The sequence below is a fragment of the Oryzias melastigma genome, linkage group LG14 (assembly GCF_002922805.2).
Source record: "Oryzias melastigma strain HK-1 linkage group LG14, ASM292280v2, whole genome shotgun sequence".
Taxonomy (NCBI): Eukaryota; Metazoa; Chordata; class Actinopteri; order Beloniformes; family Adrianichthyidae; genus Oryzias; species Oryzias melastigma.
The window spans coordinates 24,605,633-24,633,116 of NC_050525.1; the positions used below are offsets into that span (position 1 = coordinate 24,605,633).

The 27,484-nt window shown below is 37.7% G+C and overlaps 1 protein-coding gene across 1 annotated transcript in view; it reads left to right on the plus strand.

Annotated features, from left to right (window-relative positions):
* mcama (melanoma cell adhesion molecule a) overlaps positions 1 to 27,484 on the plus strand; it is an 82,765-nt gene that overhangs the window by 24,825 nt on the left and 30,456 nt on the right. Inside the window, exons 2-5 of the mRNA XM_024266280.2 lie at positions 22,902 to 23,035; positions 25,341 to 25,569; positions 25,648 to 25,718; positions 25,833 to 25,920. Coding sequence (XP_024122048.1) covers positions 22,902 to 23,035; positions 25,341 to 25,569; positions 25,648 to 25,718; positions 25,833 to 25,920 — 522 coding nt within the window. The remainder of the gene's footprint in view (positions 1 to 22,901; positions 23,036 to 25,340; positions 25,570 to 25,647; positions 25,719 to 25,832; positions 25,921 to 27,484) is intronic.

Sequence of the window (27,484 nt, forward strand, 5' to 3'; positions counted from 1 at the left end):
GTTGACTGATTGATATTTACAGTCAATACGAAACGCCCTGTGCTTCATGTTGTGGAAATATCTCCATTTGTACAAAAAAGATCAAACTGAAATTGGGAATGTCACCATCCATGACTTCAGTTCGTGTAGTAAATGTTTGGTTTAGATCAGATGGAAATTAATAATCATACTTGCAATTATTTTCCACGTATGCATTCTGCCACTTATTATGCAACTAAAAACGCTAAGACTGGGTTACAGTGAATCTAGTACATCAGTCGGTTGAGCTGCTAGGAATTAAATACAGTAATGGTTTTCAAAATAAGACGTGTTGTGAACTTTTTTACATTAGGGTGATGCGCGTAAAGAGGATAGAGTCAGAACGCGGAAAATGAAAGAATTTCCAAAGTGGCAGTTTGACCTACTTCTATTATATCCCAAGAGACTCAAGACTTTCATTTAAATGTACATATACTGTAGAAAGAAAAAACTGAAACAAGTTCATGAAATTTGATACTTAAATACACATACAATCCATTAATAATTTATCTTATTTATGCTTAGCATGATATTTGATTTCATTTTTAAGGAGGCCGTTATGAGGTACAATGTGGTTCAAGAAGTTTTGCACTTTTTTTTACAGTAATGTTATTAGTACATCTACAGTATTGTTTATTTTTATTAGATTTTGTGTAGAGAAGCAGTTCACCTCAAAAATGAAAAGGACTGTATCACTTATGAAAGTGGTTCTTGTTACGTCCTGCTGCTACTGCTGGACCTTTTTCCCGACTACCAAGGTCCGACTCCAAACTAAAATAACAAAACCCAGCAGCGTAAGACTGCTGAGGACAAAGAGGAGGAACAGAACAAAACAAAACAGCAAAATAAAAACCCGGGCTGTGGGCCGCTAACAGTCCATGGGACAGCTGGTTCCGAGCTGCAGAGAAAAAAAAACACATTTTTTTTGTTTTATTTATATCTGATTCAAAATTAAGTTTTATTTTGAAAATCTTCTGGATTCTCCATTACAACGATCCATTCTTTACGCATGTCGAGTCGCTCAGTCTCGTGTCGAATATACAATACTCATATTTTGGCTGGACCAACCGTTAAATTGAAACCCCCGAGTTAATAAAATTAATGTAAAACAACCGTATTTTGAAAGTTTCTTTTGGCACAAAAGAGCCAATAAGGAAACGGAAGAAAAGTCTTTGACTTAAAAATAAAAGAAAGCTGTATTTAACAGAAAAAAACAGGAGTTTGTACTGCAAACATGGGTTTATTATGACGGTTGTTACCTTAATAGTTATGAAGAATATTCAGCAAACGACTAGCTAATGGTACGAGGATGCTGCTAATGAAGTTCTTTCATCGTGTTTAGAAAATACCAGTTTTTGAGACCTTTTTTTTCTTCATTGTACCTTAAAAGTTGGACAAGCCTTAATTAAATTATCGTTTGATAAGTTGAAGGGGATCTGGCGGAAGACAATATGGCGCCCAGACATCACTAGCTGGAAGTGGAAACTCCAAAAGTGTTCCGGATTACAGCACCTTTTTTTTTTTAAAACGATTTATTGTGAACAATCAGTTTAGTGTGAAAGATGAGATCAAATGTAGCAAAATTGATGGTACCAAAGTGTTCAGATTCATAAAACTGTTAGCTCTTTTACGCTTTAGCAATTAGCGTGAATGTGCTTACTCTGTTTCTGTTTCAATATTCTGCTCTTTATATTAGTAATGTGTTGCGTATTGGTGAAAAATCAATTCAAAGTGTTGCTTACAGGCACAAAGCCGCTTTTCTCTGCTGTCACCTGATTTACGGTGGTTGCGTAAAGGGCTACGATATGTCAAAGAGCATAGTAGGTTTTGACAGAGACGTTCAATTTTATATATCCCCACAAAACAATTGTCTCATTGGGCTTCATAACGGTAATTATACAGTTTTGTGTTAAGAGTTTAAAGCTTAAAACAGCAAAAAAAAAAATGTTGCTGTTAGGATCACTAGTTAAATTAGTCTTTTTTGATTAAAAAAGATAATTTTTTGACCAAAATGAGGGGGTGAATGTCAACTCCCAGCTCCGGTCAGGACTTCCTATTAATGATGTCTGGGTGCCATCTTGTCGTTTGCTACCAGGTCATCTTTTTTTTTTTAGGTTCTGCTTTGACAGTTATGGATTAAAGGAAGCATCTCACAGTATACAATATTTTGCAGAGTATGAAAATAAAACTAAATAAATAAATTGGACCCTCCTACAAGGTGGTCAGTGAAAATATGATTTGCCATTAAACCGGCCTGACAGAAGTTGATATGGAACTGTTTAGTGGATGACAATAGTTTCCGTTTAAACTGAAATATCAAATCTGTACATCTCTACAAGATTAAGTGGAAATGAAACTTAAGGGTGTGTTTGCACTGCACCAGCGTTCATTTACCCAAATACTCCACTTTTTTTTGGCGATTGTGAAAGCCCACCTGAACTCTGGTCCCAGCAAACTCTTATCCTCTTGAGATCGAGAGTCTTAGTTCACCTCAGGATGAACGAAAGTGAGAACATGAACAAATGGGAGCGAGCCTCACATGTTACAAGGAGCAAAACAAACTGGGAAACTGAAAAGGCGCCACATAAAAAATGGTAAAATGTCTCGCAGAGTGTTAGAATCTACACAAACATCAACAGGTAGAAGCTTCTCAGTTGAGTTTTGGTCTAAACTTTTCTGCAAATTGACAATAAATTGTGGGAAAAGAAGCACCTTGCATAAATTATTGCGTGAATACCATTCATTTTTATAACAGAGACTATAAAATAAATTGTTTTTCCCGCTGTGCTGTGACCTGCAGGATGTAGGACGTAGTTTCCTCATGAAGTTCACCCGTGAGTTTTTGCATTATCGTACTTTGAGCTTCAGTCAGGAAGTGCAAGATTTTTTTAGGTGTCCAGGTGTGAGAGGGAAGATCAACCGACACTTCCTTGTGTGTGGTCCTTTGATAATGCTCTACTCGGTCCCACCCCAAACACACAAAAGCACTCATGTGCACCTATCTTTCCGCTCTCACGACAAACACACGTGTGCCCCTGTTTGACCCCCTTTTCTCTCTTTTCTTAGCATTTCTACTCTCCTTCCCACAACTCCTTTGACAAATGGGTCGCCCACAGGTGTTTCATTCGCTGCCCCCCCCCCCATGTCCTGCAGCAGGGGGATGTGGGTATTTATCTTCAGCTGCTTGTGTCAGCGTGAACCTCGTCTCCCCTATCCTCCCCACGCCAGCAGGACGCAGTACCCACCGACGACTGGGAATCCAGTCATAACCACGGTCCTGGCCCAAGGTTTTGGCACGCCGCGGCGCACTGACTCAAACAAGTGGAGGACATTGTCTGCTGAGCCCTGAGAACCGGAGTCTCCCAGTCTGGAGATGGAGATAAAGTCTAGTCTGAGCTGCTTAATACTCCTATATCAAACAATGGAGCTGGTTATGAGTTCTCAACACAAATATATGATTGTGTTTGACGTTGTGTTGGAAGGGCAGCAGGCGTGTTCCATGTAGTGGAGCTGAAGGACAAAGTCGTACTGCGTCTTGGAGGGAAAGTGGCTTAAGGACTTTGTTTTGACGTGAAATACAAGACAGGTTGTTGTGTTTATGTTAGAAGTTGTGATCCTTCAAGCTCAGGAAAGTTGACACGTTTTACACGTTTGTGTATGAGAGGCTTTACATTAAAAACACTCGTATTTTACATTTAGGCCTAATAGATGAAGATGATTGATTGACAAAAGAGCAACTTCTCTTTTGCAAAGAATGTTGTTTCTAATGAGGTGTTTTCTGGATAGCAGGTAAAAACATGTTCTTTTTGTTTAAAAAACGGCCTACATTTTTTTGTTTAGAATCTAATTCTGGAATAAGTTTTATTTTGAAAAACTCCTGGATTTTCTCCACCACATTTGATTCATTCTTGATGCATTCTAGGTTGCTTGATGAACTAAATTAAAAACCTTAAGCTAGAAAAGTTAATAAAAAAAAAAAACATATTTAGAAAATATCTTTTATCAGAAAAGAGCCAATGAGGAAACAGAAGAACACTGGGCTTCAAAATAAAAGAATTCTGCATTCAACAGACGAAAACCAGAAGTTTTTACTCCAAATTTGGATTTATTGGCCCCATTTACGATAGTTCATAATGTTCAGCAACTGGCTGTCTAATGTTACAAGGATGCTGCTAATAAAGTTGTTCAAACAGTGGATTCACATTCATACTTAAATATAGAAAATGCAAGTGTTAGTGACATTTTATTTTTTATCTCACGTATCTTTTAAATCAGATCGACTTACACAGTTATGGGTTAAGGGAAAATCTATGTCACATTTTAAGGGTTTTTATGCACAAATTTTTTCAATCGCCTGCAGATGTTTTTACTGAAAATGAAGATAAACATTATCCTTAAAAAGTAAAGGCTAAAGTGGAAGCTAAAAAAAAAAAAAAAAACTGTACGCCTTCCTGAGTTTCATTCAGGCGGTCTGTGAAAATATGAAAACATTTTCTGACATTAAAGTGATCTGTCTGAAAACTGTTGTTCTACACCTCAAAATTCCCTCCATCTGACCTTTAACCTTCGATGTTGCAGGCCTTAGCTGAAGCTCCTTTTTTTGTTGCACAAGGCAAAATTTCTCAGTAACAGGGTAAGCATACTCAGAAAAAGTTTTATGCATTTAATCTACAATGTGAACGATACAAGATGTTTAATCCAAGATTCAATCTTTTATTTACTTTGTCTTGTTTCCCGGGAATCCTTTAGGTTTAATCAGATGTTGGGCTTCTGGTGTATTTTATCTCAGGGACTAAACTTTAGTGACACCTGGATACAAGTTTATTTCTGTGAAACAGTTTTAAGTTAAATTGCTGTCTCTCTACACTACAAAAACAGACCCCTTAGAAGTAAGTCCAAACTTCTTACCACATTTCTTTTTTTAAATAAGCAAAAAAATGCTTGTAGTTGATTATTTTGCTGTTATAAACCTTCCTTAATAAGATTATTTTTCATGTGAGACATAATGTAAGACATATTTAATCATTTAATTGCATTATTTGGTGCATTGGTGAAACTTTTTCTGAATATTCTCTATTTTTCTAGAATGTCATTCAGTTTTTTATAAAACTGGTCAACTAAAGTTCAATCTGAGAACCAGAAAGGAAAAGAAAGGGGATTTGATTGAAGTGGAATGTGCTGGTATAGCTGTCGGTGCCTGAAGAACTGGTCAGAGTGCTTCAGAAAACTGCTGAACTGTTGGGGTTTTCACCACAACCATTAATGAGATTTAAAGAAAAATATTTCCAAAGAGAAAAAACTACCCAGTCAGCGAAAAAAGCTTTGTTAAAGTCAGAGGTCAGAGGAGAGTGGTCAGACTGGTTGGGAATGGAAACTGTTACTCATTAAACTAATGGTGTGCAGAAGACCATCTCTGCACGCCCAGCAGACCAAAGACGCTGCAGCACAAAAACATGAGTCACCACTCCAGAAATCGGAAGAAAAATCCAGAAAACTAAAGTAACAATTGTTTCACCTAAATTAAATGGTAAAACAACAAGTTCCCTACTTCTACTGCTAATTTAGACGGTCAAATTCACTCATGTTTCTAGCTTTCTCTATCGTATATGCATCATGAGATAAACTTCTTTGCTCAATTGTTGACAATTCTTACCTAGATATAATCAATGTTTTCTTAAGTAAAAAACAAAAAACAAACAAAAAAAAACTTGACAAACTTGTGAAACATTTAATAACAACTTCTGATTTTTCCATAGAGCTCTATCTGTTGCTATAATGTACATTTATAGTAAATTTTGTCTTCTTTAATATTATTAATTTTGTAATTTAATGTCAGTTCTGCCTGATAAGTTGGAGCAGCTCCACAACTGTTTGGATTTATCTGATTTTGGTGGAGTTGTTTTTGATGCTTTATCCCTTTAAACCCTTTCACACTGAAGCTTTAGCTCCAGTGTTTACATTCTATCAACTGCCATAACTCTAAAACCACAATTAACATAATTCCAGTGGATTCTGAAGCGGAGAGAAGCAACCTTGAGCTGTTAAGCAACACTTTACAGTCGTGAAGTGCTCACATTATCAGCGTAAATCAGTTTATTCCGACAGAGAATAGTGACTTTTCATATTGGTTTTGCGCCATGTAAAAGACTTAAGTGTTCATGGTTGTCGTGTAAACAGTTGGAGAGTTATGCCATGTTTATGTTAGCTTTATGTCAGCTAATGTTTTTAGCATGATTGCTACATGGAGCAGTATCTGTGTTTATCTCATTTTGTATGGAAGAATAACGATGAGAAATCAGGTTTATCTGTTATGAAGAGTTCTGCTAAATCAGTGGTTACACGTCTCCTTGTCTGGGTTCATGAGATCATTCTGAGCTAGTTCACTCTCACGCTGTGCTTGTACTACAGCCACTTCCACCGTGTTTCTGTATCTCTGTGACTGAGATTGACTGTCTCACATTAACCCGAAAGGAGAAAAATAAAAACAAAAATAAAGTTACGGGACCTTTTTTGTTCTATTTTCTCGATGAAAATAAGAAAAAAGGACAAAAATGCTCACATTGGGTTAGTATTCTACCTGCTGATCGAGTCACTGAAAACGTCACAAAGTTTAGTTCCTGATTGACAAAATTTAAATATTTGAAATGGTAAATGGTAAATGGCGTATACTTGTATAGCGCTTTCTACCCTCCTTCGAGGGCCCAAAGCGCTTCACAGTCACAGACCCATTCACCCATTCACACGCACATTCACACACTGGTGGTGGCTCCGCTGCCGAACACTGGCGCCAACCTCCCACCAGAGGCAATTCGGGGTTCAGTGTCTTGCCCAAGGACACTTCGACACATGGGGGGGCAAGGCGGAGTCGAACCTGCTCACTTCTGATCAGGAGTCGACCGCCCTACCACTGTACCACGGCCGCCCCTCTGAACTCTGGCCGTGCCGTCCAATTCACGCTGCTCAAGTCTCGCTGCTGCCAGACTGGAACTTTAGAACACCTCAATTTGAGTCTGTGCCTTTGAACTAACATTGAAACTGGCCGCCTCTTCCTTGCTAATCGTGTTCGGTGTGAACGCAGCTTTACGGCGTGTCAAAGAGCATGCGTTTTTAGGAGTCCCCTGAGACAGCTTGGGGATAAAGGGTTAATGCAGTTTATTTTTTGTGGGTGGAAATGTGTCTGTAGAGTTTTTTTTTTGTCTTTTATGCTGTTCACCTCTCAGCATATCCCTTCAGGGTTCGCCACAGCGAATCAGCTTTCACTGATCTGTACATTCAACATGCTGTGCATGCTGGGAAATAATTCCTGGTTTCCCATCCAGCCGTCCTTGTTTGTCTTGTATGTTCACTTGTCTTGTTTCAATATCAGCATTGTTGTAAACTAATTGAAAATAACATGTAAAGCTTTTCTTTCATAAATGTTTTATTTTGGTTAAAATGTATTTGTACGTTCATTTAGATTCATATATTCTTTAGACCTTGTGCACCAACACCCACGCAGGGTGTTCAGTCAACATTAAGACATAAGTCAATAACTTTCACACATCTGTAGGAGCTGCACAGATGCACCCACATGTGCAAAAAGGCTTTGATGTCATGACGTGATGCAGTCTCGCCTCACTGAGGAGCGTGAAGACCTTCACACATGGATGGGGGTTATCCACCTGTGCTTTTGTCCCTGCATGTTTTTGAACCGGATTGCTGTCACCCCTCCCGTCTCAGGTGGGAAACCCTGTAGCTCAGCTGTGAAACTGGATTCAGATTTCTGGCTTTGATAGGACCGTTGCCCATTTTCACACCTGTCCAGCCAGCATGGGAGGCCAGCAGCCACACCGGACTCTGACTTTCAAAGGCTTTCCCCTATCGTGGAATTGAACACTGTCCAGTCGAGGTTTTTGAGTCTGTGCATGATGGGGGTTGTAAGAACGTCTGTTGTGGCCTCTTCTCATTAACACAGCAGTGCACCTGTGATCGCTCTGATATTCTCTTTGAGAGCATTAAGGCTCTCAGCAGGGGGCGTTCTGGGGGCTGGGGTTCAGCATTTTGATCCGGGTGAAGTGGGTGTGGCACGCTTGCCCCACAGCTCCCCTCTTGTCTGCTGGAAAGGATAAAAGCAGAATGAAATCACAAGTAGACCTTTGTTGGAGGGCAGAAAAACGGCAACATTAAAATGACGTGAAAGGAGTGGAGGTGTTTGGGTGTGATGGAGGAGGTTGTTATGGTGGTCAGTCATTAAAGCTATTTTGCCTTTTTTGTGTAAAAGACTACCAGAACTGCAATTTGTGATAAGAGACATCAAATAACCATCTTCTGAATCTGTGCAGCTTTTTGTCTGTCTTTTATGTATTTGTTGTGACAAATTCATAACAAACTTTTGAATCGAAGTCAATTTTTAATAATTTTTGGTAGGTTTATACAAATAGGCTTCTGTCCATCCATTGGGATTCTTCAGCTTTGGAGAAAGTGCTAATTATTTAAATAAATAAAGGGTTTTTAGTTTTGGTTTTTGTTTGTTTATTAAGGATGTATTTAGGCTGGAAAAGTCAGTTGGTCTGGATCAAGTCCCGAACCTGTTTTGGGTGTGTGTATTTTTGCCTCTTGACCAGGACTCCCTTGAAAAAAAGATCAGTGGATCTCAATGGGATTTTTTTCCTGGTTAAACAATGGTTAAATTTAAAAAGCAAATGAATAAAAACAAAAAATAAAACCTTGCATTAGGTCTGTATTCAGACTTTTCTATTTGGAACCAAAGCTTGTAAACAAAACCATGTGACTAAAGATCTCTTTATTGGCTAAGAATTATGAGGGTGGACCACTGATTCCCACTTTATATTTCGCTGAGTGTGGTTGCACGATGTGAGGAAAACTTGCGATGTGCGATATTAGTGATCAATATTGCGATGACCATATGACTTCCGATACATACATTTGTATGTGGATAAATGAACGAACAAATAGTAAAATAAAAGCTAATACATCATTTCCATTTCACTGCAACAGTTTTATTTATATAAAAGTCAGTGTAAATTAAGTTATCTCAATAGGAGACTGGTTAGAAGTTGTCGGGGAAACACCAAATAATAATCTCTGGTATTACTGGCCAAAACTAATATGGACAACAATCACAAACAATGTAGGAAGTGTGTGCTTGGGCTTTTTTAAAAGCATAATAGATATAAATTTGTGTACATTTATCGCGGTTTATCTAATTTTTTGTGATATGTGTATCACACAAGCTGATCTTGCGATGTCGATAAATTTCAGATTTATTGCGAAGGCCTATCACTGAACAATTTGAACGTCTGTATCAACATTCATCGGACCCATTTCAATGAGTTGCTGTGTCTCTACAACTCTACATCCCATAATGCCCTGCTACGGTGGCCGTTTTGGTTCAGTTGTTCCACTCTGAGCATAGAGCCTATTCAGACTTAGATAACTCAGTGTGAATTGAAGTTCAGCATGATTGGAAACTAACCAAAATCACCTTGAAAGATGGGTCTGAAAGTGGTTTCTGGTCCTGAGTCCACTTGGGTGTAATCAGACTGAAAACGAGCTCTGTCTTGCTTTAAGCGAACCAAATATATCCAGTCTGAATAAACCCTTGGTTTGTTATTTACATTTAGACATTTAACGTTTCAGATGACTGAAAAGGAAAGATTGGTAAATCTACTGTTATTAGAATGATCTTAAAACATTTTATCTTCTGCTGCTCAACAGTGTCTAGTTGCTGTTTGGAGGCAAAGTTCTTAAAGTATATAGTTCCATTTACATGTAAAGATTTTTTTTTTTTTTACAAAAAAAGTGGAATCCAATTTATGTAGAAAAAGGATGAAGGTGAACCAAAGTCATAATGATAGAAAGGGCCATGCTTGACTGTTAATGTTTAATGTGATTTGCTGCAGCAGGATAATCTTATTTGACACAGGGTGTATTTTATTTTGAAGGGACTTGCAAATGCTGCTGTCAAGGTTTTAAAAAGTTAAATTCATCAAATATTTAAAAAACACTGTTATTATTCAATTATTACAAATATTTAACAGCAATCTTTTATAAATGAAGGGTGTAATGATCACAAATAAGAAATAAAGTGCATTTTCTTTAAAGTGAGACTTTTATTTAACCTTTATTTAACTAGTTAAGGTATTAAGAACATGTTCTTATTTACAATAACAACCTGGGACTTTGTGGCTCTCACTGGGTTTTGGTCTGTAAAGAAACTGGACCAAATGAGTGCTAAAGACCTCTAAGTTAATCCCTTAAGTGTCTTTAAAAAAAAACTCCTACATGTCTCTAAATACATGTAGATGACAAAAAGAAAGGAGGATTGTTTTGTCTTAAAGCAGGATTGGGTATTGAAATAAAAATGATGTAAAGATTGGTTAGTTTGTTACTTGGAGTTTCATCATTTAAGTTACATAATTTATGTGACTATTAGATATACTGTTCATGCTTTCTGCTGTATTCGGTTAGTTGCTTTGACGGATATTTTTTGGTGGGTAAATTCTTAGTGAAGCAGCTTTCGGCTTGTTATCACCACAGCTGTGACTTGGTGTTTGGTAGCTTCCTGTTTGATCGTTTGATAAAGTTAAGGTTTAATACAGGACATGTTCTCATCCTTTTTGGTTTCATCTTCTCTATTCAGAATATGTGTTTGAGTTTATTAGCATACATTGATGTCACTCAGATCACAAAAAGAGACATTTTTTTTCTTGATTTTTTTTAATTATCCATGTGCCTACAGTAAATGTTCATAGTGATCTGACTGTCAGAAATACTAGAATCTGATTTTTTTCGAAATCCTTTAAATTATTTTCACTATCTTACTGAAATTGTAAACATGCCCCTTTGAGCTGAACCATTCTCTGTTCACCAGTGAGTGAGTGTGGCCGTGTTCCTGATGCGGTCAGTTGACTGGAAAAGGATCGGATTTCTGAGAGGATGGCTTTCGAGTTGTTGTCATAGTCGGACGAGCAGAAAATCCTCCCATTTCGGTCTCCGGCTGAGTGATGGGTGCATTTGTAGGCAGAGGATGTGGTATCTGGGGGGGAATGTACCAGTTGGAGGCCTTTTGTTCACTCAGTGATTAAGGGAGGGCTCTGCTGCTTTACAGTAACACTCTTATAGGTAAAAAATCAACACTGTGGAAGCAAGAAAGTGATATTAAAACATAAAAGATAAACAAAATGAGTTTAAAGTGCAAATAACTAAATACAATATTACCAAAACCTAAAAATGTGTGTTTCTAATGTATTTTATATGTAGAAATACCATATTTATTTACAGAATATTCAAAAACACCTCTTTAATGACCTCCCATCATCTTTTGATCCATTCTAAAAGGGTTCCCAGTGATCTTGTAGTTATGATTATGCTGTTTTTAGCCAAAATATACATTTTTAAGAAAATGTGTTGTTTTCTGAGACTTTCTGCAGAACAGCAGTAGTTCATTAGAAATTCACCTCTGAGGTGTGGACGGGAGCAAAGGCGCAGAGCAGTTTCACCCCCCTATCCCTCCCTTTTGCTGAGAGCTCTTTGTTTACAGACTCTCCTGCTAGCTTACAGCCCCTCACTCTCCCAACCTAGCATCAGTGGTGCAACAAAAATGGCGAGCAGTATTGGATTTAGCTGTACAATTTGGAATTGGTTTATTTCAATCAATCAATGAAAAAAATCAAACTAAAGAAGACAAAAACAGAAGCTTATATCCATATAGAGATGTATCAAATAGGATAAGTAGTCATAAATGGATTGGAAAATATATAAACACACATCCATGTAGACATGTAAATCTTTCAATTATAATTTAATTTAAAGAATAAATAGACCTATTAGCTCTTACAGTATATAACACATGGAAACCATAAAATATTAGGTTTGTCAAAAGGAGTTTAATCCATTGCTCCTATAAATGTTCATTATGTTAATGATCATTATCTGGTTCTTAAAGTCCCACTCCAACTATATTTTTTTCTATGGCAAAATCGCTCTCGATGATCTTTTAATTATGATTATGCAGTTCTTAGCCAAAATCAAAAAGCCATTCTGTGCGCAGCAGAAGTGGCTCATTAGAAATACAAATCTGGGTTGTGGGCAGGACTGTTGACACGGAGTAACCCCACCCCTCCCCGTCGCTCTGCTTGCTAACATTAGCGGCGCAGAAATAAAGATGGGGAATATTGGATCAATCCAGTCGTACAGTTTTGAACCAGAATTGCAATTAGTCTGAGCATTTTCAAGCATCCGGTTTTCTAATCTAAAGCAATTTGAATTAAGACAGACTCAGAAACACAGTTTTGATCCTAAATTATTTTATACAAGTCTTCTACAAACACACAAAAAATATTTTCTTTAACGTCTGATCAGTGCAGACTAAAGTTTTGATTCCAGCTCAGACGAGGAAAACAAAGACGTTCATGAATCTATTTGTCTGAGTGATGCATCAGAATGGAGCAGAGCAGGGAGCTTGTGGCTCACCCAGTGTATTTTCTACATCACAAACTTTCTTTTAAACATAAATTTTGCTCCTGATTCAAAACAATTTGAAAATGGAAATACTTAGACATGCAATTTTTAAGCTTAATTTGCTTATAACGTGCTAAAAACACCAATTTCATCAGACTGGGTCTTAGTGAAGCCCTTTTTTCCTGATAGCTGACGGATACATGATTAGCTGGCACCTAGACTGTGAAGGATATTCAGCAGTAAAAGGGCCTGGGATAAGTATGCCTTTGTTGGAGGAGAAGTGCAGTTGGTGTGCTGTCGTCAGAGGTGTATTTAGAAATAAAAACTCCTTTTTACGGTGTCAGAATCACAGCCAAAGCCTCATACCTCCTCCTCCCTCTAAAGGTGATGTCTTGTCTTTCACACAATTTCATTACAAACGAGGAATGCATCGCTATCATTCGCATATTCCCGCCTCTGAAGGCCAGTTTTGTTCACTTTAAAGATAGTTTTATATTAATGAATTCTTTGATACTGCACAAACTGCCCAGGTTTGCATGACAACTCACGTCGTACTTTGAACGACATTCCTGTGGATTTATATAGCAAATTATTGTAAAAACTCCCCTGCAGGGCAGTGTTCAACTATTACAGCAGGTCATCACTTGTTTTATGAACCAGGCAGCCTCTTGTTGTTCCATCAAGATAGTTTTTAAGGTTAAACTTATTAATATTGCTGGAAATATCGTATTTGTTTTGATAAAATAGTGGATCAGTTACATTTAATCTATTATCATACAAATACCACACTGATAAAAACTATCTGTTGATTAAGCCAAATCGGAATTCTCCCCCTATCCCTACATTTAGCCCTCCAAACGGAGAGTTATGGAAATATAGTGGTCAAATTCCTTCACGACTCTACTTTATATGCACTCTATAGTGTGTTTTGCTATTTTGTAGTGCTGTTCCAAAATCAAGTGCACCAGAAATTCCCCAGAAGTCTTTGCAAAAAACCAGTGTGCATTGGTGCTAACTACATTAGCTAATATAGACCACAATGCATTGCGTTTGAACAAACAAAGCAGATTTTTAGGAAAAAAATGTGTTTAAATGTAATTTTTTTAAACAAACTATCCACATTTTCATCATCAGAATATAGAGGAATCAGAAATAGACAATCTAAAATATTCGTATTGATTAAATATTCACTTTGTGAACTCTGTGATGTAATATCCACCGTTTAGGAAAAAAAAAAGTAAAAATCCAGGGCAATATATAGTTTTTTAGTAGTTAGGGATTAGGGTGTGGAATTTGGACGCAGCCTTCATATTCAAATTCTGATGATGACGTCATCAACAGTTGTCAGTGACATTAGCGCAGAGCTGCTAGCGCTCAGAAGTAAGCAACGACATTGGTTTTATTACTTTAAAAAAGTCTTGTTAAAACAAAAAGTCATTACTCACATTTAAATGTACATTTCTGTGCTTCAGAGCACACCCACGTGAAGAAAAGCACTTTTGTGCTTATGCCCCTGTGCGATAAGGGAAGAATATAGAATCAAATTATTTATAAAATAGGTAAAGTTTTTTTTTTTTTATGGAAATGTTTGGCTCACTTTTTGCTTTTACTCAGTTGGTCAGTTTTCCCGGATATGCTCAAACATGCTCAAAAAGCTCAGTAATGTCTGCGGTTCCTCTTTACTGGATGATGTTATTGGTCTCAAAATGTTTTACTTGTCAGAACAACATTTCTGCCAGTAATTTTGATTTGTCAGCGCATTACGTAACACACATTCATGGTCTTGTAACAGCTCTTAAAAAAATAAAAAACATCAAGATCTCCAGGTGTTTCCTGGACTTTCTGAAGAGTCTGTGTAGAAAAATGTTCCTCTATAGTAGTGTTTTTAAACATGAGAGACATATATAAATAAAATTAATCTCCATTTTACTTTTTAATTGCTGTGAATTAATAGCAGATACAAAAAATCAATTTTGAAAAAGCAGCAACAAGATGAGGAAAGGGGGCGGGGTTCCTCCACAATGGTCCCGCCCACAACTCAGAGATAAATTACTGATGAACTCTGTAAAAATTATGTCCTAAAAATGACTTTTAAAAAAAATTGGCAGAAAACAGCAAAATCATAATTAAAAGACCACTTGGAACACTTTTGAATATAGATCAAAAGATGATCGGACTCTTTCAGCACTTGCTTTTTGATTATTTTAACACCACACTTTAACATTTAATGCCAGGAAAGGTGCCAGAAGACAGAAAACTGCAGCTTTTGAGTTGTGTGGAATTCAATGAATCGTCTGAGTGTTGCATTGTCTCCCCTTGAGGTAAACGTTGTCAGACACCCACAACCGAGAAAGAACATCAGAAACTGCGCTGAATAATCCATCCCATTACAACATGATGGAGATTTTTTTTTTTAAAGCCCTCTGGATTATTTCCAAGGTTGATGTGAAATGTTTCTGTAATAGTAACTGTTTGTCCTAACGGGAGATGATATGAAACCCCTTGTAGCTGCTGCGTTTTTGTGAGACATATTTAAGGTTTTTTTTTTTTTCACTCTCTGATTTGATTCAGTTTTTTTCAACCTGGAAGTAAATAATGATAAATCCAGTAGATAGATATAGTGTTCAGTTAGGGAGTTGGACGTCCACATTCCTGCTGTTTTCATTTTTTTTCTTTTCTGAACTCACTCGTCTGTACAGGTTCTGTTTTTAGGAAACGATTCATCAAATCTGATTTTGGTTTTCTGATGACAAAAGGAACTTCCCCCGTGATGGAGATAAGGTGTTTAGCCCCATGACCTTTAATTATCCATCCTGTGGCTGGGGCGCAGCCCGCCAGAGCCCCGAAACTCAGCATGGGGGTTTATTGATGGCTGGTGGATGCCGAAGAACAAGCTGCACTTGCTGCTGAACATCAGATACAAGCATGAATAAAACATCCACGCTGCTTCTTTAATGAAGTCTCACCCACCGGTTGTGATGATAAAAAATTTATCTCACTGCCGAAGAAGTTGCTAACCAGCAAGAATGATTTGTAGTTCTCTGGAAACCAAATATGTTGAAGTTTTCTCTGTCCTGCACCAGAGATTTGAAATGATGCAAAATAGTTGAAACTAGTTTTGAAATTCTTCCATTTTTGTTCAGAGTTAAAGTGTCTAAGTAGGGATTAGACTTCATGAAGTTCTTAGAATTTATTGAGTCTTTTAGCTGAAGATATATGCAAATATGTACATCTCAGAAAAATAGAAATTTTTTTAGTAATCATCAATTATAAAAACATTCATCTTATGAAGCATTTTAAGTATTAGTCTGTGAATCTCTGACTATTTTCGGTTCTTTAAAATGCACTTTATTGGTAACTCTTCTTTATCTTTAATCTAAATGTGACAAACTCAAGCTTGGCTGATCTAAAACCTAACATGAAAATAACAGCTACAGTGCAGGAATCTTTTGAGATGCTTTGCATTTTTTCTAGTTTATTTCTTTCAGTGTATGTTTTATTTGATTCAGTTTGTTTTATGGCTTTTTTAAGTTCACCCAAGTTTCAGTTTTCCATCAATTAACATTTATTTGTCGCTAAATGTTCCCTAATCTATTTCCAGACCCACTCTGATCATCTTATGATCTAATTTAAAAGCATTCCCAGTGGACTTTTAATTGTGATTATGCTGTTTTTAGCAAAAATCAAAAACCTGTGTAGTGTTGCAGGACAAAACCTGAATCTGAATGGCTTCTCTGTCCCTCCAGCTTCTCATTATCCCTACATTTATCCCTCCAAGTGGAGAAAAATAAAAAAAAATACTGTTGTTAAATTTGGAATAGTACCTCCTGATGACATCATCAATAGTCGCCGGTCATCTACGTTAGCGAATTCCAACCAGCACTCGGAAAATACATAACAAAATTGGTTTTATATCCTTAAAAAGTCGTGCAAAAACTCATAATATGCACATTTATTAATTAAATACTCAAATTTAAATTGACTTCTGTGCTTCGGAGCAGAGAGCTTGTGCTCCGCATATTTTCTACCACAAATAAGCTCTTTTACAATGTTTGTTTTTCCGCTCCTGATTTACGACAATTTGAATAGGGAAATACTTTTTGAGCTTATCTATCTTGATGCATGTCCTCCATTGTCAGAAAAAGGCCACAAGAACATGTAATTTTTTTGCTGCTTTCACACCGCGCGGTGGATTGGCTGCTCGCTGCCTGTCCAAAAATATGTTAACGCTGCAGGTGAATGTGGAAGAAGCTAAAAGCTAATGTTTTTAGCCTGATCGCTACATGGAGTGGTGTCTGTGTATATCTAACTTACAGTCAACACGGATGATTTTGAGAGATTTGAGCTTATTTATTTTAAATAACTCTACAAAATGATCAATAGTCACGTCTCCATGTTTGGGTTCATGAGATCATTCAGCGACTTTCACGGTACGGCCGTGTCCCTCGCTAAAATAGCGCCACAGGACTACAGATCGTGTTTGTACTTTTGACTAAACATTGGAACTGGCACAAATCATGTTAAATGTGAACACAGCTAAAGAGTTTGGTTTCAGTTAGATTTTCTCACACTTGTTTAGTGATGTTTTGTGTTTTTCATTTGCCATATTTTACTCAGGTTCTGTTTTTTGTCACAAAAAAATTCTTAAATCGGATAGTTTGTATATAGACCCTGCAAAATAACATTTCTCGAAGATCTGACTGAAGCAGATTTGAACCTAAACCTAATAAAATCTCACAGAATGAATCGACTGTTTAAGCTTCTTCCAAACTATACTGGTTGAGTACTTTTGTAGATACATTTGCTGAACCATCAGAGACTTTCAGGTGTTTTTTCTTCACCCACGTTGTGCACCAAAGATTTTCTGTTCCACATTGATCTCGGAAGAGTGCACAAGGTCCTGCGAAGTGCTCTGCTGCATGAAAGGGAGGCTCAGAGAAGCAGAAAAAGCTGTCTTTGAGTCGATGAGCGGCACTTCCTTATCTGTCTGAGTCGAGTAATAAGGCCCGAGTCCTTCATCGTCACACAGAGAACGGGCTGATGGGAGATTTGTGCCAGATGCTGCCTCTGAAAGCAGGTGAACAAGGAGCTCTCATCTCCACTGTGGGGCTGTGTGCTTTCACCGTGCCTCTGCCTTTGATGTCAGTTAGTAGACGGTGTCCCCCAGGTGTTCAGCACCACACCAGAACTGCATATTGAGAATCCCTCCTTCCCTTCATCCACACTTAAATTCAAGCTTTTCACACCTTCCACTCTCTAAGGGATCCTCATGCCGACTCACATCTTGTACAGAAAGTCTGCAGGAGATGGGAAAAATTCCCAAATGTTGGGCTTTTTATATATTTTTTCTTACAAGCAGCTGCAAGATTTTTTTTTCCTATGCTTTTTTAAAATGCATGACTTTGCACACTTCATATATTCATGTAATTTACAAACATTATAAACCCCCTAATGCCTAAAATGCAACCAGCATTAGTATTATCCACACGGCTCTAACAATCACCTTGACGTGTCCTAAAAAATGGGGTTTTACAGAACATTGATAAGACAGAATTTTTTGTTCTTAGAGGCTTTCAACCTCATTTCATGCCTCGTTGGGCTTGTGCGGGATTAGGGTGAGTAAATGAGGCTGTTTGGTTGTGTCAGGGGCGATTTGGACTCTTATCAGTGGCAGAGCTGTAGATCTTCTGAAGGCCTAAGCTGACAGCTTTAATGGAAAGGGGAAGCCGGTAATGGTGACCACTTTAGTTAGCATCTTAGGGTATTGTGTGTCTGTCGGGAACACAATGATTGACTTTATGCAAAGGTTGCCCTGGAAGTATCCCCCTCATTATTTCTTTTATTGTCTGAATTGCATTGTGGGAGTTTGTGGGAGTCTGTCTCAGCTTGCCTGAAGTGGAAGGACTGAGATGTGTTTATGAGCTTTTTGAGCTTTAAATTTTATTTAAATAATAAATGGTATAAAGATTAGTATTTAGTTTTTACTTTACTTTTTGGCAAAATTGCAAAATTTTACAAACACAAGTTTATCTTATAGATTTTCAGTTCTAACACCAAAGGTGTATTTCTGAGAACTAGAGAAGCTCCTCCTTAGTGTTTGGGGAGACCTGCTTTGTTACTTGAACTGTCACAACAATAGATCATGTTTGAAGTTGCCTTTTAAAATCGGTTTTCAGGAAATCTTTTTATCTGTCGACCTTTGTGGATTCTGGAAACATGAAACAGAATTCGTTTAACCCCTTGATGGAAACGTCCAAATCATGTGATCAGTTTGTAAGAGAATTTCTGGCCATTTATAAATGCTGTGACTGTCCATTTAAAGTTAGTCTTACATTACTGTATCTACTATTTGGGGCTTTACTTGTTGCTTTTTTTTACCTTTAAGATAAATCATTTTCATTATTGTTTTTTATGTGGGTTTATCTGTACACCACGACACATTTGTTTCAGAAATTAACTAAATGGGGTGTTTGCTATAACTGTAGAATCAATTCATTGCATCATCCTGAGTGATCCTTTTGTAAATAAAAAAAAAAACATTTTTGAATGTTGCCTGCATTTTAATGGAAAATGTTGTGTAGAGATTTTACTGTTTTAAAAACTTGAGACTTTGGCTGCATTTTGTTGTTTGCAAAATTTTAACAATTTTCTGAAGTCAAAGTATATATTTTCATTTTAATTCAAAAAAAGTTGAACATTTTTGTCACAGAAATAAAAAGCAAAACTTTCTCAGATTTTTTTTTTGTGCGATCGTGAGTCCAGGTGTTAGTACTGGGGGTGTGTATCGGGAAGATCCTGGCGATGCGTGTCTCACAATACGATACATATCGCGATATATCCCGAAACTGTACCAGAAATATTTTTGTAAAGCTCTCATTATCTTGTTTCTAGACAAGAAACTGACACAATTCTGTGCAATTTTCATAAAGCAATGTTACTTGACAGTTTACACGATGAACACTTTATAATGTTTGGACTTTTGTGTCCTTAAGCAAGCTATGTATTTATTTGTTTATTGGAATTTCTTTTCTACTCAGTCACTTAACTTTTTATCTTTATCATCCCTCATCCTGTCGGACAGCCGTGCTATACATTTCACTGCATATTATATTATTTAGTGTATGTGAAAAATAAAATTTGAACCTGAATAAACTAAATTTATTCTCACTAAAAACTTAAAGTTGATTCTTTGTTCACTCTGCCTGTTGATTGTGAGAAATTTCATTTCAAAAAACTGGAACCCCATTTTATCAGAGAAATACTGTAAAAGATATGAAACAGGCCGATTAGAGCGAGGTTAAACTAATGTTTTGTTAGGCACAAATGGAGTGAAAGTGAGTTTAAAAAAGTAGCTTCAGTGTTGGCTAAAAGTCTTGAAAACATTTAATCTATGTTAGTAAAAAAACACATTTTTGGGGGGTAGATAGAAATGTGTTTTATGACAGTTTTGTTCCCTTTTTTCTTAACTTTGACTTTCAAGTGATTTTGATCTGGTTACATCCATCTGTCATCTGTTTAGTCATTTAAAAATGTAATGCAACTGGACGTGAGTCATTTTTTTTTTTTTTAATTCTTCTGTCCACACATTCAAATATCTTTGTTTTTTTTTCATTTTTTCTAAAAGATTAGCTCTGTATCACGCAGAAGCAGACACCAGACAGACACAAATGCATGCACAGGCAGCGGTCTGGTTCTGCTCCACAGATCGTGGGTCATGTGTGTCTGCCGTCCGTGCTGCAGAGAGGCACAACAGGAACAGATAAAACCAGTCGCAGATTGGCTTTGGAAGTCAAATCCGCAACAACTCCCCCAGCGCTAATCGGATTAGCTGAAAAGTTAGCGGGACGGCCCCGAAGAGACGCGTTTTTACCCAGATTTCTGACATTTTTTTTCTTCTTCTTCCACGTTCATAATTTGTTTTTCTCTCAAAGCTTTTCAACAGAAACAACAAACTGCTATTGACTGCAGTGTGGGATGAGCTGGGGGTTGTCTCTATGTGGGGGGGTCTTTCACCCAGGTGGGGGAACAATAGTGCGATCTTAAAGGAGTGGTTGACTGAGCACAGACCCAGGCCGGGGCGGAGGCGAAGAAAAAGAAATGAGTTGAGAAAATGATTGTTAGTGGTGGTGTGGGGGTACTGGGGGGGCAGGCAGCTGAATGGGGAAAGCAGGGTGGCAACTGCTCTCTTAAAGCTCTTTTCATGCCTGATTTGTTCAAAACTTAACGCTAAAAACTCAAGAAAGGTCCGAGCCCCGGCTAATTGTTTCTCTAGAACCAGGGGGGACTCGTGTTGTTTTTAACGGCATTGTTTGACACTATTACGTTGGCCCAAATCAATATCTGAGAAGGCAGTTCAGAGGCTGGCGGGGGCTCTAGTGCTGCTGATGGCAGGGCGGGGGGGTCGACACCATTCACATACTTCTCCGTGGCGTTCACTTGTTATTCAAGAAGGCTTCTCCAGGCTGAATTGGGGACCAAAGAGGGAACGATTTATGGATCAGGATGAATCACAAGTCCAGCTGCACTTTTTAAAGCCTCTTCTGCTCATTCTTAATAATTCTCCTGGATTTGTTTTATTTTATTGACAAAAAATACTGGAAATATTTCACTTTTTACAAGTCAACCATCAGACATTTAACTTCAAGAAATGTACGTTATTGTTTAATTCAATTTTATAAACGGAAATTATAAATAAAAACTGCATTTTTTCACCTATCAAACAGGAGTTGTGTTACTGATCAAAACTCAATGGTTATAACAATTTAACAATTACAATCAAATTGGCTGAAATGGCTCTGATCTGTTTACTTTTTAGTAAATCATGAAGTAGAAAGTTTTTTTGTTGTTAGTTTTGACTTTTTTTTATTTTCAGTCAATGATAAATCAATAATTTGTCAACAAGTAATTATTGACAAATATGCTGTTTTCTAAGTGAAGTGTAACGAATAACGAATCACTCAACACAAAAACAATGTTAAAGATCACAAAAAAGCGAAACAAATAATAAAAAATAGCATTAAATTTTAAAATTTTAAAGCAAAATTTAATTGCTAAAACACAATTCAAAAGAATGTATCAATAAAAGTAAAAAAAAATCAACTAAATTTATTTCCAGAAATCAGAAGGAAACGTCAAAAAGCAAAACCGGAAAAGGTTGATACTATGGGGCATCACTGACTGAAGGATCATGTTTGATTTTTGGAGTTTACGTTTCTGAATGTGTCTTTAAATATTTGAATACCAAAATGTATTTTATGATTACTACGGAGCATATACTACAGGAGATAAATGTCAACATCCATCGCCGATATCCCACAGTACATAACTTTTACAGTTCTTGTAAAAAAGAAAAACACATTTCAGCAAATAAAGGTAATTTACCAAAAAAATATCTGAAAAAATAAGAAACAAAAGAAGAAACCAGAAAAAATATAATCAACCAATCAGCGATGTCTCATAGTACCTCCCTTTACTATTTTCTTATTGTGCTTCATTTTGTTAAATTTCATTTTAATTTCTAGAAATTACTTTTGTTTTTCCGCAACGCTTTATTTTATTTTGCTTCATTTTTTTTATTGTGTTTTGGTTTCTGGAATTTTTTGATATCTAAAATATCATGTTTTTATTTTGTTATTTGCTTAGATTTCTAAATTGTCTTTGTGATCTTTTGCATCAAGTTTCTTGGTGTGATTTGCACTTCAGGGCCACCGTAGTTATCTCTAGTTGGTGCTGTAGTTTTCTAAAAAGTCACTTTTTTTAATGCAGTTTAAACTTAATTTTGTCCTCCATCATCAGAAAAATCCTGCAAGATTATGTCAAAAACACTAAAAACACAACTTTAGTAGTAAAGTGAGTGGTGTTTGAAAGTGTTAATAATTATTAAGACTCTTAGTTGAAGACATAAAGTTACACTCTAAGAACACTTGAGATTATAAGAGGCGGGAGTGGGAGTGGGGGTGGGGGGTGGCTGTCCGTCATTTAGAGACCATATAAAACAGAAAAAAAGAACCTTTTTTGGTGCCATCTTTGTTTTCACTTGTCACTGTCTGAGTGGGCCTCCCTACATCAGCCGCCAAGTTCAACATGGCAGAAAAAGAGCTTGGCGCTCTGAAGCAACAGCTCACTGTCAAACTGGCTAGCCTTCACATGTCTGCATTCCCCCAGTGGTGCCTGGGGAACCAATGCCAAGATGTGGTTTTATGGTTACAATCAGCCAGGCGGAGAGGAGATGAAAATGATGCCATGTGGACAAGAAGGCCTTTCTTCTTTGTTCTGCTAACATGGCAGCTTGTCTTTAGATTGGCATCAGACGAGAGTCAGACTTCTGCCAAACATAATGTATACAGAATAAAAGTTCAGCTTTAAAACAGCCAGGGGAGCCGCAATCAAAACGATTGATTTGATAAATGTATCTTTTCCAGTTTTGGGGAAGTTGAAGCTGTCGATGGTCGACAACCTTGAGGTGTACCTGGGCGACTCGGCCACGATTCCCTGCCACTACAGCTTCACTGACACAGAGAAGGAACCCAGTTTTTTCATGATCCAGTGGTTTGTGGTGAGTAGAAGAAAAACGTACATTGTCTGTCTGAAACTAATCATTCATGACGGAAAAACCACCCCTTCCTTCTAACAGTCACATGTTTTTTGTTTTAGCTCCTAGCGGTACCATCATTTTTTTTTTTTCAAATTGGACTTGGAAATATTTAAAAGAAAGGGATAAACGTTGGTTTTAAAGGCTTAAAAAGCTAGACCGGTAGGATTAATTTTGATGGGGTCGGGTCATTGCTCAATGCTTTATTTATTATAACATGTTGAAATGTTTCTCTAATATGTGCTTCTAAATGAACTCACACTGCATAATATTTTCAATAAATCTGTAATAGTTTATATTTAACCCTTCTACATCTTTAGTTCCAGTGTTTGCATTCACTAAAAAAGTGAAACATTGTATCAATTAACAAAAGTTCTGTAACTTGTAAATTTTAAATTGATTAATTTTAACTAAATTAAATGTTTAAATTGATGGTTTACTCAACTTAAAACTGTAATTTGATAAAAAATAATAAAAAAAAACAATAACCAGCTCAGTGGCCTTGTGGTAGAGTGTCCGCCCTGAGATTAGAAGATCGTGGGTTCAAATCCTGACCGAGTCATACCAAAGACTCTAAAAATGGGACCCAGCGCCTCCCTGTTTGACACTCAGCACTACGGAGTTGGACTAGGGGGTTAAACCACCAAATGGTTCCCGAGCGCGGCTGTGTCTGCAGCTCACCCCTCCCCCAGGGGATGGGTCAAATGCGGGGAACAAATTTTACACACCGAGGTGCGTGACGGATAGTGGGACTTTAATATTTTTAATCTAACAAATGACAGAACTTTTTGTTTCACTTCTTAAAGTGTTTCTCTAGCTACAGTAGCGTAACTCTTTAACCATTTACATAATTAATTCTTGTGGATTCTCAAGCGGAGGAGAGCAACTATTTACAGTAGTGAAGTGCTAATGGAATCAACGTAAACCAGCTAATTTGAAACAGCTTTTTGTCGTTTTGCAACATTTTATGTCTTAGTCACAAGTCCTGGGATTGACCCGTACAATTTTTTTTTTGACATTTTTTTGCCCCCGGGTCTACTGGACAGCTGGTGGGTAGGGTTGGGCACAGATTGGGTATTTGGTTCTGGTGCCAAAACATTTCTTTTGATTTGGTTCCCATTCAGTGCCAATTTCGGTACTTCAATAACAAAAAATAATACCTACATCTTCCCAAATCAACACATTTTCATTCCCAAGTCGTCACATGTTGATGCATGGTTAAGACCTCCGCATCAAAAATTGATGTTTTGGGTGTTGTCATTTTTTGACGTGCTGGCTGTTCCAATTAAATCAGGGCCGCCGCTCTTTCACCACGGGGCAAATTTGCTGATCAGCGCCTGTCAAAAATGTGATCCTGCGCTTGACGCGTTGCTATTTGAGTGTCTGTGAATGTCACACTTCCAATGAATGGAAGACATAAATCCATCCATCCATTTTCTTGACCGCTTCTTCCCTTTCGGGGTCGCGGGGGTGCCGGAGTCTATCCCGGCTACTGATGGGCGAAGGCGGGGTACACCCTGGACCGGTCGCCAGTCTGTCGCAGGGCCTCAAGCACACACACATATCCACTCTCACATTCACACCTAGGGGCAATTTAGAGTCACCAATTAACCTATGAAGCATGTTTTTGGACGGTGGGAGGAAGCCGGAGTCCCCGGTGAAAACCCACGCATGCACGGGGAGAACATGCAAACTCCACACAGAAAGGTCCCAGCCGGGATTCGAACCGGGGCCTTCTCGCTGTGAGGCAAGAGCGCTAACCACTGCGCCACCGTGCAGCCCGAAGACATAAATATCTGGTTAATTTATCGTAGAAAATCTACAAAAAATGAAATCCTTAGAAGATTTTCTCGTTATTTGGGCTCTTTATCCGACTCTGGGGGTAGTGTCTGGATGACAGCCGCTTCCACTGTGTTTCTGTGTTTCTGTAACTGAGTTTGAAGGCCAGACTTTTTCTTTGTTCCGATATATGAAAGACTTGATGTCATTTAATTACATTACAAACTGCCTGTATCCACCAGTAGGTGCACTTGTGACTAATGCATTATGCAAGTAATAGTCCAAAGTAAGATATTAACCAAACCCCGCCTTCGCCCATCAGTAGCCGGGTTAGGCTCCGGCACCCCCGCAACCACGAAAGGGACAAAGCGGTCAAGAAAATGAATGAAAATGAAGATATTAACCATTGGACTATTTTTGAGCATGTAACCATCAAGGCTGCAAATTCTGGATGTTTCGGGTGAATGACGGCGCTGTTTTCCATCTGCAGAGAGCCGCAGGAAACGGCACACGGTTGCGCATCTACTACGGTGATAGCTCTCAGCAAGTGATTGACAGCAACACGGATTACACCGGTCGCATCAACGTGACGTCAGAAAAGAACGAGTCCAAACTGTTCATTGGGAAAGTGCAGCTCTCTGACGAGAGGGAGTTCTTCTGCCAGGTTGACGGACTGGCCGCAGGGAGTAACGAGAGCAAGACCAACCTCCGAGTCTTTAGTAAGGTTTTGTTTGAACTAACATTTTAAATAATTCTGTTTGAAAGGTGAAATACGTGGGATTTTCTTGCTGTTTCAGGGCCACCAGAGTCTCCAGTCATTGAAGGTGTCCTTACTGGAATATCTGTGACAAAAAAGGGTCTCTCTAAGGTGCATTTTTAACAGATAACCTGTTTGTGTTGGTGTGGGTTGTCAAATCACGACTGTTTTCTCTTCTCTTTCATGCTATTTGTCACTTTTTATCATTGTAATCTCTTCCTCCAGGTGGCTTCGTGTGAAGTTCGAAGTGGGTTTCCCAAACCCAACATCATTTGGTACAGGAATGAGGAGGCTTTAACAACTGTCCCACACAGTAAGTACCCCCTATTTATGGATGTAAAACGGTTTTTATGCGTGGAAAATATATTGTCCCAGGCTCACACTGGTGTGGACGCCATAACTTGAAAAGTGCGAGAGGCACTCACATTGCATCCAGTCTGGTCCCCGAATCAGTTTCATTGGGTTCAAATTTTTGCATGATGCCAGAGCCGAGCTGGAGCACTTTTTTTTGTGAAGTTGGGGTTAATAACGACCGTAAATCGTGAGAGCACGTTTAAAGTGCACGTGGTATGTTTTTCACGATCAAACTTATTTTATGCTATCCTTGTTGTTTTCACCGTGTTGTGACAACCTCTCACCTACTTGTTACACAATAACACAGTCAAATATGTACGTTTAAGCCTATAGAAGGCAAAAGTTCTGTGGTTACCATAGTGCTGTCATGTGATTCATTTTTGTTTGATTAATTAATCTAATTAATCTTCTTTTATCACAATTTTTAAACCTAAAAATTGCTGAAAAAAGCCTAATTTTTTTGGTATTTTATTTAAATTTGTGACATTGTGGCACAGTAAAAGATCAAAATAAAACTAAAAAAGGTGGCTTTTTGAAGATTCTTTGTTATAAAAGACCTGTACTTTGACATCACTCAGTTTTTTTTATTCTAAGTCTTATACAATAAAAAAAAAAAAAAACAATCAGGTCCAATTTACCACATCAAAAAAACAGTTGGAAGACTTTTCTAAGATACTCAAAAAAATATTACCTTAATAAACTTCATAATAGTACCAAAACTCAAATGGTGACATAAAAAAGAAATGAAAAATAATATTAAAAATACAACAAAACTGAAGTTATAATAATTAACTTAGTATTTATATTTTTCTTAAATGACCATGGCTATAGGGGGTAGTGCCCTCAGGTGGGCACTAACACAGAAGTAACCACCCGATGCAAAAATTAGATTAACATAATTTTAAAAATCACACTACAATGCCTGTAATTAAGTGATTATCGTGATAAAGTGACAGCCCTCGTATGAAGACGAATCACTATAACTCAAAATTGCGGCGGAATGATTGATTGATTGCTTTTTTGTGTTTCGTCATTCGCAGTTTCACGTATTCGTGGATTTTTTTCAGTCACGTGACTTCTACTGCGGTTTGTCACAAAAACTCAGACAACTCAAGAAATCATTGAAGTTGATGCAGGAATTTCCCAGGAAGGGAAACACACGGCTACACACACACAGTGAGCCTAAGGCTGGCCCCACCAGTTCCTGAATCACTACTAACTGAATAGTGTGTGCCTGCATGGAGAAATGGCATCAGCTGATTCTGATTTGGCTCGAAAATAACCTGATAATCGCGGAGGATAATATTCAACCAGAGCAGATGTTTTTTTTATGGATGAAACCGGCAAATTCTGGAAGAAGATGCACTCTCACACCTAAATGACAAAGGAGGAAGCATGTGCTCTTGGTTTTAAGGCACAGAGAGACAAAGTGACTCTCCTGATGTGCGTTATAAATGATGCTGCGGAACACTCTAATATTGTGAAAAATGAAAAAAAACTTTTGTGTTTAGAAGTACTCCAAT